General features: G+C 40.6%; 1 protein-coding gene across 4 annotated transcripts in view; it reads left to right on the top strand.

Moving 5' to 3' along the window:
• dlg5a (discs, large homolog 5a (Drosophila)) overlaps positions 1–17020 on the top strand; it is a 76327-nt gene that overhangs the window by 12021 nt on the left and 47286 nt on the right. For all 4 annotated transcript variants that reach the window (XM_061689853.1, XM_061689856.1, XM_061689854.1 and 1 more), the window contains exon 2: positions 13231–13299. In XM_061689853.1, coding sequence (XP_061545837.1) covers positions 13231–13299 — 69 coding nt within the window. The remainder of the gene's footprint in view (positions 1–13230; positions 13300–17020) is intronic.

The raw sequence follows: 17020 nt of genomic DNA on the forward strand, positions 1-17020 counted from the left end.
GTCTGTGTGTGTGTGTTCATACATGTGGACTTTCACACCATGACGCACCCAGCCACCTCCACCACCTGACTTTCTCTCGCCGCTTCCGCCCCATCTTCACTGTTGGCGGGAGCGCAAAGCGGAAGCTATCGGTTCATCTGCAGTTGCGTGTCGTTCCTGCTTCTTTTTGATTGATGGCGTGAGAGCGCATCATGTTTTATCACGGCTTAAGCTCTCTGCTCAACCTGCAGCACTGGTTGGCACTTTAGAACAGATATTAACTGCAGCTCCAAGTACAGTAGTGCCTAAAATATTGTTTTTACTGTCTTATTTCCATGTACATTTCATGTGGAACACATCTGATAGGGCTTTGTTTGTACTGACGGAACATATAAAACAAGCCGCATGCGCAAATGCCCTAATTGCGTGAGAGCATCTTCACGGGCATCAACACTGGACAATGACAACACATACGTACAGTAAACAATAATACAAATATGAAATGCTTGCATAACATTTAGTTGGCCAGGTCTGACTTTTCCTTCCATTGATTTAAATGAGTAACTCCACATTACTCCACTAGTTGTCTTCAGAAAATATTTTACATGCTATATTTAATGATCAACACCTCTAATATAGTATATTTACACCATACACAGGAACCTTGACACGAGTTTAATAGGTTCCGAGGCCAAGCTTGTAACTCAATTTACTTGTATATAAAATACATTTTCATCCTTGAAATGAACTGAAATGCTATTAATCCATTCCTGCCCCCAACAACCACAAAAAAAAAGCATTGTGTTGTATAAAAATATAAAACATACATTTTCCTTACCACTTATCCTCACTAATAACACTGGGGAGCACAATTTTTGTTGAGTTAGGTCTGACTGCTATTTTTGAGTGCGGAATCCAAAACTGATCTCAGTTTTTCTCTATCACGTCAAGTTTTTGAACTATAGATCCCCGTATTCTTAAAAAATATGAAAATTACTGTACTTAACAGATGTTGTTTTTATACAAAAAAATAATTTACATATGACTGCAATATGACAGAAATATGACAGAAACAGGCCTGACTGCAATGTTTATTTAACACTGTTTTACAAAGGATATGGGACAAATCCTCTTAATTCCTACTATGCTAGCTTTCTGTTTGCAGTTATTGCTAGTACTGACCACACCTCACTGTACAGTCTCAATTGTGACTGTACAAACAAGTTGCCACGTAGTTGTAGATGAGCCCAATCGTAATCAGCAGCCAAGTTTTACTACAGCTAATTAGTGGAATTTTGCTTATCTGAAGGCTGTGGAGAAAAAAACTTGACGTGCTAGAAAAAAAACTAACTGCAATTTTGGAATCAGCATGCCAATTTTAGTTTTAATCAGCATAAAAATCAAACTCTGAATTTTTTTCCTAATTGTCTAATAAATTGGGTTTATAAAGTGTAATTACTGTAAATACTGTCATATTCATGTGTTGCACGTGTTCCTTACATGCTTGTGGCGTAGTGAGCGACATCAGGTGGTGGAGACGGTTCGTATGAGTGTGAGTGTCTGGGTGTGAGTTGTGGCCTACAGCAGCTCCTTGCGACTGTGCTCATTTTGTAGTTGTGAATTTGACTGTTTAAATCTTTCAATAAATAGCTGGAAGTGCATCAGCGACTGGGGTCTCCTTGCCCACAGCACGGCACCTTAATTGTTCAATTTATTGTTTTTCTTCTGTTGAGCAGTCCTGTATCTCCAGTTTTGGCTTGTTAACAAAAGAAATAGACCAAGCAATAGAAAAACCTTTAAGTTGGAGCACTCGAAAGTCAAGGTATCACTGTATTTAATTGTTTGTGCTTTTGCAGTAGTTTAGATTTACCGTGTTTATTTGTGTAATTTGGTTGTGTATACGTCACCGATATAAAGTTTTTCAATGACGCCAAGCTCGCATTGATGGGTCTATGCGTTTGTTGAACTCACATTGGCACTTGCATTTTTATTCTGATTCCAATCTGAAGATATTTGTTTCGATGCTTTTAATTTATTTTATTTATATATATATTTTTTTATATTTTTGCATGCTGCCAATATGTACATCCCAATTGTGCCAGGAGCAAAAAAAATCTGAATTGCTTCACTTGAACTACAGTATGTGTGTAGATCCAGCCTTGGAGTCAATCAGTCATGGTTTTCAAAGCCAAATTTTGTGCCTTCTAGAATAAGTAGTGTACTTGTCTGTTGTCTTTATTAACAACAAGGGTAACAATTGAACACATAATCCAGACCCCCCCCAACAAAAGGTTATTAGTTACAGATTTACACGAGTTGTAATTAGTTCCTCGGCTAGAATGGCTGTCCTTGTCAGAGGTGCTGCTCAATAAATCTATCAAGACCTGCAAAACAGGCTAATAAGAGGTTGACCTTAGTGTGTCTACTGGGTCTCCATGTTATTCTTTCGATTTAATCCTTTGGTCCTATTAAGCATGTCTCGCGTGTATCTTTTGGTATGAAAATAGTTTTCTCGTGAATGGTGTCTGCTCTGACTTTAATCCACCCTTTGTGTCGACCACAACCTGAAGGCTCCACAGTACAAGTGGCTTTAATTAACACTTTACACGTTCTTTCTAGTTACTGTAGAGGAAATGCCAGCATGTAAATATTTACTAGCCTTGTGATGCCATGGAAATAAACAGCTTTTTGACCTTCCGTTACCTTACCTTACCTCCCACTCTATTCTATCCTGTCGGTCTTTTGCTCTCTTGCTGCAGCACGGGCGTCCAGCTTCCTCTGCCACTCTTGGCACATGTCGTCGGCTTTCCATCTGTTTAATGCTCGACTCCTTAATTTGTATAGCCAACACCTGCACCCATTTGTCCGCCCGCATCACGCAAAGCTTCAGGTCAAGTGTGAAGCACAGTGTAATCACCAGCAAATGGGATGACAGCACTTGATTCCTTATTGTTTTTATTCTCGTTAAGGCTAAGTCATGATTTAGTAAGAACATACCTTTTTGTGTGAATACTGATGGTTCGTTTACACAACAACCTGGTAAAAACCGCAATCATCCGCAATATTGCAATGAAATACCCTAAAACGTAATTGTTCCATGTGTCAGCATAAGCTGTAATCCCTTCACTGAGATGTTTAAAATGTCAAAAGACTTGTTCTAAATATTGGGTAGACTTTTTGGGGGCTTCCATTTGATTCCGTGACAGGGTCAATAAAAGAAAATGCAACACTATCAGCATTAGTTTAAGCTTCTCTTGACCATTTTCTTTCATCATATTTCTACGTCTTCAGACCTTTGACCTTTACAAAAATAGAGCGAATTTGTGCACACTGTAAAGACTATCTAAATCAACACACTGGCCCTTGTTATTAAAGATGAAAGGAATGTCAGAAAGATTGTCCAAAATTCCATTTGTGGGTTTCTTCCACTCAGGCAAGCTTCTTTGGCAGCTCTCATTTGGACTAGTTGAGCTGTAGGAGTTTTGGCGGACACTTTGAAGAAATGTTTCACCCTTTAGCTCTCGACGTAGCCCAGGGCACAGGCAAGCTGTTCAGGACAAAAGTGATGTCTCCTTTATGTCGAGCGAGGGATTATTTTGTACCATGGAGACCCATAATGGCTTGCTGATAATAAAGCGGACTGGATTGCACTCAGGGGTATATTTCAACATTGGTGCAGCTTCGCTGTTCTGACAAGTTTTCTGCACCAAAGACCTTAATTTGTCTTCATGACTGTTAGTCTATTTGAGGAAGATAATTTTTATTTTTTGCATCAAAGAGCAAACAGCATGACAAACCTTGCAGTGAAAGAGGTGGGTGGGTTTTGACCAGGGGCCCTAAAGAACACGGCACTATGAGTCAGGAACTGTGCGTGCTGCAGAGTAATCCGGTGCATGGAGTCATCACATTTAGACGTCTTTTATGTTTATGCTTAGCATAGTAGACTCCTGAAATCAGATGGTCGGCCCTTTTTGCACCAGCAGCGAAGCTACGTTGGCTCGCTGCCCAGAATGTTGGCCCAGCAGAAGTAAGGCCCATTGCATGTCTTATTGGATATGGAGGGAGGGAGTTGGACCGAGCCATTAACATCATGTTTGTGCAGTTTAACAGATAGAACATGGGAGGCAAACATGTACAAAGAGGTCAAACACAATATTTCAGTAGTTACTGAAGAGTCGCTGTCTGAAAGAGTCTTGAAGCTCATGATCTATGGCTATACTGCTATACGGCAGAGCTGCCAAATGTTACGGAGAGTCTCTATTTTTTTTTACGGAAATCAGTGAACATTGACTCGTTATGTCCGTAACACTGATTGTTCCGGATATTGGAAAAAACAAATCCAACGTTTGTTTTTGTCGCACTGACATTGCCACGCTTTTAAGCATCATTATGGGACAAGCTGCAACTGCTGTCCAAACGATCCAGACATTAGTTAAAAATCCAATATTATGGCATGTTTGATTTATAATTTTATGTATAAGGCCAGGCTATGTATGGTTCAGCAAGAGACACTCGAGCATGATCCTTAAAGACAGTAACTGCTGTATTATTTGTAATGTAAGAGACAGCAATCTGTTGCCAGACTCTCTGAGATAAATTATATTTTTGCAAAAATGTGTAAACTCCAAATCATCCCCCTTTTTAGGTTTTCCTCCAGAAAACCACGCTCCCCATAAAACTGGAGTTTGTGGGGCATCCAGAGGTTACTCGAAGCATCCTGAAGCAATATTAGTCTTCTTTTTTTTCCCTTTTCCCCCTTTTTTTCTCTCCTCACAGAAATTCAACCACAATTTAACACCTCCCATTCTGTGTTGAGCTATCATCAACTCTCGTCTCTGAACATGGTGACATTTAAATGCCCCATCTTGTTAAGCCTATTTCCTTCAGGCCCTTCAGAAACAAGTTCACACAACACTTAAGCGCATCACTGATGGGTAAATCTTTTTGGGTTTCACAGTGTTGTGGAGTTTTTAATCTGGTATTTCTGGTGACATTCCCACGCTGGCGCACTGCTGGCCATCTAGTTTAAATCACCCGGCAGTGGTCAGTGTGAGCATTGAAATCAGTTGTACAAGTTGAAGCCTTTGTATCTGTGTGGGAACTCCAATACCACAGTTATTTTCTTGCCACATTGTTTCCATTCAGTTCATCTACTGTCTGTTCATCCAGAATTTCACTGAGAATTTCTTCCAAGGTTATCTTTTGAGGTTAAAGTTATGACAAAGACTGGTTTGTGTTCTGTTAGTGTGATATCGGACTATTTTGCAGCATGGCAAGTGGTCCCCATCTTTGTGGAATTCTTCCCCACCCCCCCAAAAAACCATGGAATGAGCACTTCAAACGCCTCTAAAATCCTCCATAACAAATAAATTCACAAAAAAACAATTAACTACTTCCAGTAAGTACAAGGCATGATCTAGTCTACTGCCCACATTGCGCGTCTCATTTATAGTGTTCCATTTATGCTGTTTAAGTCGAGTTTGAGGGTAAGTGATGCCGTTTGATTTGTCACGGTAGGTTTGACGCATTGACTTGGAGAACTTCTCGGAATTTCGGCCGGTATGAGCTTATTGGTGTATATTTTTAACTGAAACTTGTCAGCCAATGGGATGTTTCACTGAGTAGCAGACAAAATAACAGGGTTGAGGAGATATGTTGAAAAATAATGAAATTAGACCGTTTTACTCTAATTTGAAGGTGTTTTTTGACTGGATTTTCTATACGCGATATCACACACAGACACGCACGCACACAGACGCACACACACACACACACACACACACACTGAACAAAATTCTTGGTGTGGTGTACTCAGTGTGTTGAAATGGCTCTTCCAACCTGACTTAGCATTTTGATATTTTGGGGAAATGTTGTCACGTTGCTACTACAGCTGATTTGTAAACATTTTATGGGACTGTTGAATACTATTTAATCTATGCCATGAATTGTTAGAATTCAGACAAGCATTCACATGACTGCTATTATGTATCTGTCAAAAAAAAATCAGATTTGCTTGTTTTAATCTTGTTCACAAGCAACGGATTCAAAATGAATTGTAGAACAAAATGTGAAGCACGTAGGAGATGGCTAAAGCTGAGTACACGCACTGTACTGTTTGTTAACAGCTTAACTTTTTTATTTTTTTTTTAAATGAGAGTCCCCAACTCCCCACACAAAAAATATTTTCTCACTACTCTTATAGTGTGAGCCCGTGAAGTGTACTCAAGATGATGACACACACACACACACACGCACACACACACACACACACACACACACACAGAACCATATTTCTCTTGACAATCTCGTGTACTCCCAAAAAAACAGATGTCGTAATACCACGACTGACCTGTGAGAGGCGCATGGCTCTGCCCGAATATACAAAAAAGAATGTGTAATAGTTGAAGAAATACAAGAAGCTAGGCTACCTGTTAGTTTATCTGGTAAGTACATTGCAGTTGCGAAGTCTCCTCCTTGTTTTATTGTGGCGAATGCTTTGGGAGAGGCATTATACAAAAATTCAACCAGTTTCTCCACTATATTTGTCCGACAACAGTACAAGCTTCAGTTCTCTTCCTAATTTGCTGTCGGTCCTTTGTCTTTTTGTGACTGGCCGACCTCAGTGTTGACGACACAAGTTAGGATTTGTAATAGTTCTGAACTATTATGATTGTTTGGCCAAACGTTTTCCGACTACATTGCTCAGAATAATATTTTGGAGACATCCGATATTCAGACCTTTGCTGATTTTTCTGATATTCGGCTCAATTATTGGTGTGTGCAAACCCCGCTTAGGCCCCGCTTGTCTAAACTGATTTCATTGCAAAATGCTTACAATACTATTAGACTTTACGCCGATCTGCTCGGTGTGATCGGTATCGGCCGATAATTAAAATTTTTCATTCGCCGATCCGATCAATGACGTCATCGATCGGCTCCGCACAAGACATTTAACTCCGCGTCGCCATTGCGTATGAATCCAAAAGCTAGTTTATTTTTAGCCTTGTCATGTGTCTTGTGGCGCAGTACTGTAACTATCTGACAGCCAATAAAGTTTTTTTCAATCTTGTCGGTTAAAAAACACGTCATCGATGTGGGACTATTTTGCGGTGTCTCAGACAAACAACACGTTAAGTTATTTGCAGTCTGTGCACAACTGAAGTACTTTGTGGGGAACGTCATCTAAATGCTTCAACACAAATTTGATCAGGCACCCGAAGAATGTGCACGAGGAGCATGCCACCTTCAAGCAACACAGCGTGAAAAAAAGGAAAAGCCAAACGGACGCAAACTCTGGACAACACCCGTCCATATAGCGGGACAGTGAGAAAGTTAGAGTAAGCATGTCATTAACGGTATTTATTAAAGTAATTTAATTGCAATAAAGTAATTTAATTATAGTAAATTAGCACCCATTATTTCTGTCATGTAATGTTGACCTGACCTAAACTTATGTCAGTGGCCAATCCTTGAATTCCTCCTAGAGGTCACTGATGTTTTAACTTCTGTCTAAAATGTTAGAGAATAATTTTGACCTGGGATGAGCTATGAGGATCAGCGGGACAGAATATGGCTGAATGGATGGATACAGTACTCAGTATACAGTATATATACTGTATGTATACAAGTATATACAATACAATAAATGAACAAATCATCTAAATGGACACATTGCGCCATCTTGTGACCTGATTGGTTATCGTTTTTTTAAACATGCTGATCGGTGATCGGCCCCCAAAAATCCTGATCTTGTAAAGCCTAAATACTATACTATATTATTTGCATGGTTTCTGTCGATTACTATGATATGGTTTTACTTATTAGCCACCGCTACAGTAAATTTTTCAATTGGGCTTTTCTTTGGCATTTCCACTTTCACGGGCAATTTCAGAGGGAACTGCGTCTTTTTGTTACCCTTTGTGAATTCTGTCCATAATTTATTTGGACTTGATTATGTCTTGAAGCAATTGGGGCAACATGCAGTAGACTGCATCTCAACTAATTTGTAGCCTGGAGAAGAACATGACATCCACATAGACCTCCATTATGGCATCCCCTACAGGCAGCATTATTCTGCTCAGTACAACAGTATAATGGAAACAAGAGTTCAGAACATATAGAGAGCGATTCCCCTATCCCATTAAAAACATTAAGAAATAAAAAACCTTCAATCAATTATGTAAAATGCCTATCCTTGATTGGGGTGCTCTGTGTCTTGGTATAACATTGATCTTTGAGGTCGTAGCAAGATGAATCATTAGCTCTATCCAATAGGTTCCAGCCTAGCCAGGATTTAGAGGTCGGGGATGTAAATCAGCTTTTTTGTCTTTGGCTTTGTACTGACACACCATCCCACTGCCTCACTTAAGCAAAACACAAAACAAGCGAGTCAAGCCATGTTTTTTTGTGTGTGCTGATCTTATCGCACGCTTCTGTAGTTTAAAGGCCTTGAAGGCTTGTAAAAAGGAGAACAACTATTTGTACTTGCATATTGTGTTTTACTTTTTTATTTTGGGTGGTGGTTTATTTTTTTTTTTGTGAGTGCAGCTGACGGCCAATGAAAAATAGGCTTTATTTTTGCAATACTAATGCTCCTTCTTGACTGTGTGACCCTGATGTTAAAACCTGGCTGAGTTAGTTATGTATGAGGTTGATCAGCATGGAGGTTTCAGCCATCCCGCATCCCATCAAGATTCTAATCGTAGTGTTTTTATCTTTTTGTGTCAGTTGGCAGCGATGGGAATTTTCTGGAACTGTTTAATAATTCAGTCTCAGTTGAAGCCAGACTTTGGATCTTTGTTTGGTAAGGCCCGCCAAGTCTCGCTTCCCGTACGCTCCATTTTCATCCCTCTCGCCCAATCGCTTATGCCTCTCCTCATCCAGCCTCACCATGGCAACACGTGTCACCTCGCCTTATGTGCCTGAGCACCTAATCTATTCATCTGAAGCGAGTGTTGGTCGCCGAGCACATCACTTGATCGGGAGGGAAGGCGGTGAGGCGAGTGGGGGTAGTGAGACCCTGAAGGTAGAGGAGAGTTCTCCCCTGACCTATTTAGGTCATAGCAACAGGCCAATGCTGACACTGCTTCAGGTCCTCCAAGGCTACGTTTCTCACCTTCAGTCTTACCGAAGACCATCACCATATCTAATAGTCACTAATCGAATCTGTCACAATCAGAATTTCAACTTGATTAATTCTTTGGGGTGGTTCATACAGTTGGATCTGCACTGATGCTTTATTGACAGGGGCATCTTGTTTACAAATGATCGGCCGCACTCTGCGCTGATGGTGCTAATTACTATCAATGATTAAATGCACGTCGGACAGCAGCTAATGCCGCTAACCTATCGACCTCCAGGAAGCTGCCTTGTATGTGACATTCGAGCTAATTGCTTATAAGCTTGCGGTTCTCATCCAAATGTGCTAATTTTGTCCGTGTGGCTAAATCCTGAGGATTGCCCTGTAATCCTCCCATTTGTGGGCGTGTAATGCTGGATATAGAAAGCACAAACGGGCATAGTGATGGATCGATCCACTGTATAAATCAGAATTTATTGCTTCATCGCTTAAAGCAACTGAGACAAAACTGAGTGCACACTCTCAATTAGTTTACTGTTCAAAGACCACCAACATGAGGTCGCCTGAAGCCTATTATACATAAAAAGATAATCTGGCTGTTTTTGTCACCATTTTGCCCCTTACCGACCAAGGACGACAAACGCCACATTTTGTTTTCTTAGCTTAACCTATAAGATTATACTGTGGTCTGGTGTGTGTGTGTTAAAAGTGAATTTGTCCAAAATAATAGGGTCCGAAACAGGTCGGGGCCAACAAGTTTACATATTAAATGTTCAATATTTATGAACAAAAACATTTACGTGTGTGAGGAAAGCTGATGAGTCATGACTCTGTGACTTGTGACGTGAAACGTAACGTAGCCAATCGAGAAGCGTCTTGACTGAGGAAAAAGGAAGTGGGGGGAAATAAAAACAAACACATCCTACCTGTATTACTAGGATAATAACACCAGCTTGATTTAGCTTAATTTGTGAAATCGTCTCTAGCTCGCTCAGTAGACTATAAAGTCCACTTTCACGCTGTCTCCGGGATTCTTTCCATGTTTTTGTCTTTTTTTTTTTTTCGGGATTTTTCTGTTAACAATATAATCCCAAAACCATCTTCATTCTCTCTTCCTCTTGTGTGTCCTCTTCCGGTTTGCGTCTTATGTTGGTTGTTGTTCTGTTTCTTCATCTTTGTTTTTGTTAGTCTTGGAGGACTAGATTGTAGATGTGGTGGAAAAGTTGAATTTAATGGAATGTCGAAATCTCATATACTGGTACTTTGATTCAGGCTGCAACTGCGTCCACCATTACAAGGTTGATGTAATAAAAACATTAAAATGACAAATATTGAAGCCATAATGTATTAATGATTCTGATTATGACTGACACATGGAAATGTTCTTGACAAAATTTTGAAAATATGGAAATACGGACTAATTTTGACAAATTGTTCTGGAAATGAATTTTTATAGGTTGGCAGCTCTGTCATTGGCCAGAATGCTTTTAGGTACACTACATCCAGTAACATTTTTCCTGAGCAGCCAGAACTTTTCACAATAAGTTCCTTGTACACATCTGTGGTCATCATCTTTTATCCTCTTTGCCATTACTGGTGCCCCGTATGTAGGGGCATTACAAAAACAACAAACAAACATAAACTGTATAGGTTTTAGGGCGTGCATGTTTATGCAACAATCCCTTTTTTCAGTCATAACAGAATTATTTTTAATTTAATTGTACTGGTTATAATTTATGATTTATTGCTGTCTTCATTTTTTCCCCCCATCAGAAACACAAGGGTTATATCAAAAGGGTTCACTCTCTATATCGACTGTGGTTGTGAGTCATTTGGCGAGTGTCCGCTTTCCTTGGGATTACTGGCATTTTTAATTCATCTCAGTGCCTTTCAAATACCCCCCCCCCCCAAAAAGAAAAAAACACATTCAAGAAGCAACATTTCAGGATACTTCTGTCAGCATTGAGTGACGTCGCGTTGGATGTGAAAAGGAATTACCCTGCAGCAGAGTTATGATAAAGCCTCGCCATGGTTTACGTCTGTTTAGTGTGAGACCTCCTCAGGCAGATAGTGGGTTCAAGAAGTCAGCTGTCGCAACTATGCAAATGAGTTTTGAGGTTTTATTTTTGTGGAGACGTAATGATTCACAGCCCAGAGTCTGCTTCATGGGCCATTCGAAAATCAAAGCTCTCTCCACCAAACGTGTTAAGCATCACGGATCATCAGAAGAGATTAAATGGCTTTCCTTTCCACCATACTTCTTTTTACCTCTATCTGACTCTTACTTGGGTTTCCCCTTTTTCTCTCAAACACCATTTGTCTCTTTTTGTGGCTCAGCTATCTTCCTTTCATCTGCCCGCCTTTCCTCCATGCCATCTCCTAGTGTGCTCTCACCACCCCCGGCCTCTCCTCTGTCTACAGGGTCTAAGATGGAGTGGCTCAGTCTCGCTCTCGCTCACACTTAATTAGGCTTGGCCTTGTCACACATGGAAGGGCTGGAGCAAGAGTGCAGCTCAAACCCAGTGGGGAGGCGAGGATGGAGATGGAGATAGGGAACAGTTTGCATCAATCTGTTGGCTGCTGCTTGCAAAGGCAGCCATCTCTTAAACCCTCTTCACAGGAACTCGTGTGTCAGAATAAATATAGCACACGGCATGCTTTTTTCCCCCCTTTAAACCCTGCATTTTTACTGATGTTCGTGCCGTTTGAATTAATTCTGAAAAAGATTTTCAGCGCCACTGAACGTTTATTGTTGAGGCCCATTTAGAGGAGGCTGGCACGCACCAGCAAATCTGTTTTCCTTTTGTGATTTACTGCCACTTTCTCCTTACGCGCTGTGATGGATGCACAGGGGTTTTGTTTGCTGTAGAGAGCGCGGCTCAGGTTCTTGCTGCAGGAGCAATGCAGCACCTTTTAATTGTGTAGAGGGAGGGAAAAAAGGGTAATGATAAACTGTGTTCTTTTTTAGAGCAGAGACAAACACCAGGAGTTTATCATTTAAAAGGTTGAACATAATCTGTTCTAGCAAGCTTGTCCACCTTGTACAGATTGAAAATATGTTTCTTATACGAAGTAATAAAAAAATAGTTTCTGGGTCAAACTCTCCCCATCATAAAACCTTTGTTAACCATATAGGCAATGTTTTAAGTAACATTTGAACATAATGCCCATCCATCTGTTATCTCTACTGCTTTATTAGGGTTGCAGGTGAGCTGTAGCCTAACTCAGCGGACTTTGGGCGGGTGGCAAGGTACAACCTGGACCGGCTGCCATCTGATCAGAGTGCACATATAGACATTAGACAAACAACCATTCACACTCACTTTCACACCTATGGACAATTTCATCAGTTCATGCAACAAGGCTTGTCAAATAATAACTGGTTAAAAAAAAAGGCACGGATTAATACTTTTGTGCACACTCTAATAATAGATAATCATTAGCTCCTGCCATCCTTGCATCTCATCATATTTACCAATATCCCAGTGATGCTAAAACTGAAGTTCAGAGCACATGTAACCTTAAGTAAGGACACAATGGATGCAAAAAGCATACAGTATGTTGTGCGAAATATGGTTCTTTCCGCAGAATGCACAAATCTGAGCTTCAGCTTCGGACTAAAAAAAACCTTGCTCATGTTGCTGGAAGGTTGCCGTTGCCCTTTTAGAGCAGACACTCTGCAGTGTAACAAACATCTGCACATTCTCTCCTTGTATTCTAGTCACCTGTGCATAAATATTCCACCATCTTAACGATATGTAGAGCTATTGAGATGAAGAAATATAATTCCCGTTCCCTGTTATGTGTGTGCGTGTGTTTTTGTGTGTGGGTGACGTGCGTGCTCACTCCTGACATAAAAAGAGAAAATCACATTTGAGCTGTGACATTGTGCCTCTGTAGCAGAAACATACAGAGGCTAGACATCAAAGCAAGGCAAAAGTGCACAGTGAGGTGAAAGGCGGTTTAGTGATGACAGCAGTCTGGGGTGTTAATATGTAGCTTGCTAAGGAGGAACGTTGATGTCGGTATTATCCCGAACCTAAGCCCATGCCCGATTGTGTCGTACACCTGCAGCGGCAATATGGCTGAAGACGGGTCCTATACATAAGAGGAAGCCTGTTCAGTCTCATGCTGTGGAAGGTTTATGTCGGAATTGTGCTTTGTGTTGTCAGGTTCCACATACAGTGTCCTCTCTACCATGCCGTCCGACTCTGAGAGCAGCAGCTCCCTCAGCAGCGTTGGTACGTATATGGTGCGCAAACATTGTTCCATTGTATTATGGCCATATTTTGACAACAATAACAAGAATATCACAATACAGCTTATGTGACACTGGTTAAATTGGAAGAATACAATCGATACATAATACAAAAACATTTAAAAAAATGAGACCTACATTTAAATACTCTTGTCCATCACTAGATTTCCATAATTGATTGATGACTGGCGACCAAATCATGCTGTGCCCTGCCTATTGGCCAAAATCAGCTTTGATAGGCTCCAGCTCACCCGAGACCCTAATGAGGATAAGCGTTATAGAAAATGGATGGATAGATACCAGTCACTGATGGTGTAGTGGTACACTCGCCTGACTTTGGTGCGGGCAGCGTGGGTTCAGTTTCCACTCAGTGACGGTGTGAATGCGGGTGCGAATGGTTGTCCGTGTCTATATGTGCCTGCGACTGACTTTCGACCAGTTCAGGGTGTAGTCCGCCTTTCGCCCGAAGTCTGCTGGGATAGGCTCCAGCGCCCCGCGACCCTAACCAGGATAAGCGGTGTTGAAAATGGATGGATGGATAGATACCCATCTCATGAAACGTGTTCAAGAAGTGAGACAAAACTGATTCGCCACCAAGTATTATATAAATACACAACGGATAGAGCTGTTGTTATATTCATGTTTTTTTATTTTACAATATTTTACAATTACTTTGTTGTAATTTTACGTGTTTTGAATGCAGTTACACTTCATATTTATGCTTTGATACCGGTTTGTCCATGCTGACTCATGCTGTACCATGAGTTACATTTTATGTAACTATTGTTAAATATAGTGAAAACACTTTTCAAAAAAGAAAACAAACAAAAAAATCTATCCATTTTCTATGGGAGCGTTCGCCGTGTCGTGTCACCAAATGGTCACGTGGTGTCTGTTGGCAAAAAGCCTATGGAAGTCAATAGCCGACCACGAGTTATCGGATTAGTCACGCTTATTTCCATTAATTAATAAACGGTAGTGTCTTATTGCGTTATGGGCTGTACATACAGACTGTCGACGGACATTCTTAAAGCTTTTACAGCATCCCAAAGACACATGAATGTCATTGAAAGCTTACGTGACACAAGTTGAACCATACTGACCGACCGTGTCTGCTTTTGGCACTTTATATAGTAGTGGTAAGACACTTTATAATAACTTGTTTTGCAATATAATATTACGGTACTAGATATCATATTGTTAATTTTGATATTTGGCACAAGCAAACAAACAAAAGATAAGTCTCACATTACTAATAACTTGCATCTCACTCTTAAATACGTGATGCCTCTGTTACTTTTGTTGATATTTAACCTTTTATAGTAGGTCTACAATCCTATACAAATTACAAATGGATATGATACTTATAATATTCAAATACACGTCACCTATGGAGATGTTTCGCCGTCTCAACATTTTCCAATCAACAATTGTATGATAACACTTCTACAAGTGTTACAAGACTTCTACAAGTCTCTTCTACTTCAAGAGACTTGTAGACTTTCATTAAAATTCATCAGCTGGCACAAACTTGCATACTGTGAAAAGCAACGAATATGAGGTTTCTTTGTCAGTATTATACAGTATGTAAGTCAATGGGACTTCTACCAACCAATCTTAATGCGCATGTGCCAGTATTACGTCACAATGACGTTTCGCAAAGGCTCCCATAGCGCTTATCCTCATGAGGGGGTCGCAGGTGAGGTGGAGCCTATCAAAGCTGACTTTGGGCAAGAGGCAGGGGAACACCCTTCATTGGTCGCAAGTCAATCGCAGGGTATATTGTGTATTGCTGTATCTTGCTCCACCCTTAATTGATGGTGTAAATAGAGATGTAAACATGCCATCTGTCTACATATTGTTTAAAATGAAAAGCCCTTTTAAAACTTGTACTACAGCACAATATATTATATCAATATTTAATTCTATCTCTAGCATTTCATCAAAAAAATATCTTTTTAATGCTTGTATAAAATTAGTTGGGTCTCTGGAGTGCTGGCCCACCCACCAAGTGTGAAATTACAAGACCAAGTAAATCTTTTGCGAGCTGTTTAGCCACTAATGTTTGTGTGACCAAGCCATTCTGAAGTTTGCCAGATTGTAAAGTAACAGTTAATTTCCATAATAACTACCCTCACACAGAGTTGCTCCGCCCATGATTTAGCAGCCCGGCAAAGTTCTGGAGCCACTTTTTAAGCCACGGCCAAACTACACACAATGATCATATGCCACATACATGCATCTGCACACAAATTGACAAGTGTAATTTGACAGTTCGGTGATGAAGTGCTGTCTCAGTTCACATTCGCTTTTTTTTTTTTTTTTTTTAATTTTTTTTTAAGACTTGAGGCTTAACATGTAGCCACCCTGATTCATCATAGTAAATGCCTCTTTATACTCCTCGACAACGCCCGCATTGCATCACGTGACCGACGAATTGACCCGCGTGGTCCCTCTGCGTCACTTGACGCGCACACGGCAAAAATTGTTGCTGGGTGTAGAATGGCACAGAGATCATCTCTCGTGATTGGCCCGTTTTAGTCACATGCTGTGATGAAGTACTCAGCATGCCCCTTGGTTCTATATACCATCTATGCCGCCGCCTTCTTGATCGATTTTGCAGCATAATCAAACGTATCATCTGGTCATCTAGGTCCATTTGTTCTAGCAGACACTGTTCCACGGTCGCCATTGTTTTTGCTTTGTTCCTTGTTACGGAAAGTAAAAACGCCAACCGGAAATGTCCAAATAATGCAGAGGAAACTCCATCCTGTGGTGTCCTAGCCAATATCAGCCGTAGAGACACCCCCAACTTGGAGGTGAATTGCATTACATTTTCAAAACTGTGCACGTGGGTTGCGCTCGAGTATAAATGCAAACTGCGTGCGGGATAGCCGCAGTGACGTCAGCGCAGTCGCCGCCCACGCGAGTATGAAGAAGCCTTAAGGAAAGCTGTTTTCGTGATGGTACACGCCACCCCTTCTACTATGGCTCATTTGCATGAGACGGAACCCTCAAAACAGGCTAGTTTCAGTGATGGTCAAAACAAAAAAATGTGTGCTGTTTTTCTTGGTCCTTGGGGTACTTTGGTGAGCATGTCACACATCTGTTATCAAAACACGTGGTAACTGTTTTAAGTTGTAAAAAAACAAAACCATAATGAGTCCTTTAAAAAAAACATCAATATTTGATTTCATTACTGATCTTCAGCATTTTTCCAGTTGTTCTTGAATGAGCGCATCATTAACATGTGATGGAGATGAAATTATCTTGAGGGTTCAGGAAGGGAGGGATTTTCCCCATTTTGTCTTAAACCCTACATTGGAGCGCTGAAAACCTCTAGCTATGTTCTCCTTTCTTTAAGGATCACTGCCATGCATGTTTTTGCTGCTTTTGACGAAGGTCCAAATGACTCAGCTGTGTTACATAAACCTCCAGAAGGGCCAAAATGTTGAGTCAAAGATGAACATAATCCTCAAATTTCCTGCCCCAAGTCTCTTTGCCATGCATGCGCTTCTTTGTACAGTGGTGACTGCTTTGTGACACATTTGCTTGTCTTCTTGGCGAAGAATCCAGAGTTTGTATTAAGCCTTGTGGTAATGGAAAGGAGTGGAATTCAACCAAAGACAATTTTGACCGGAATGCTCTCTAAAACCACACCAGAAGACACATGCACTCTCCAAATCCAAATGTAGCTTATCTTT

Source organism: Phycodurus eques, chromosome 11 (assembly GCF_024500275.1).
Source record: "Phycodurus eques isolate BA_2022a chromosome 11, UOR_Pequ_1.1, whole genome shotgun sequence".
NCBI lineage: Eukaryota > Metazoa > Chordata > Actinopteri > Syngnathiformes > Syngnathidae > Phycodurus > Phycodurus eques.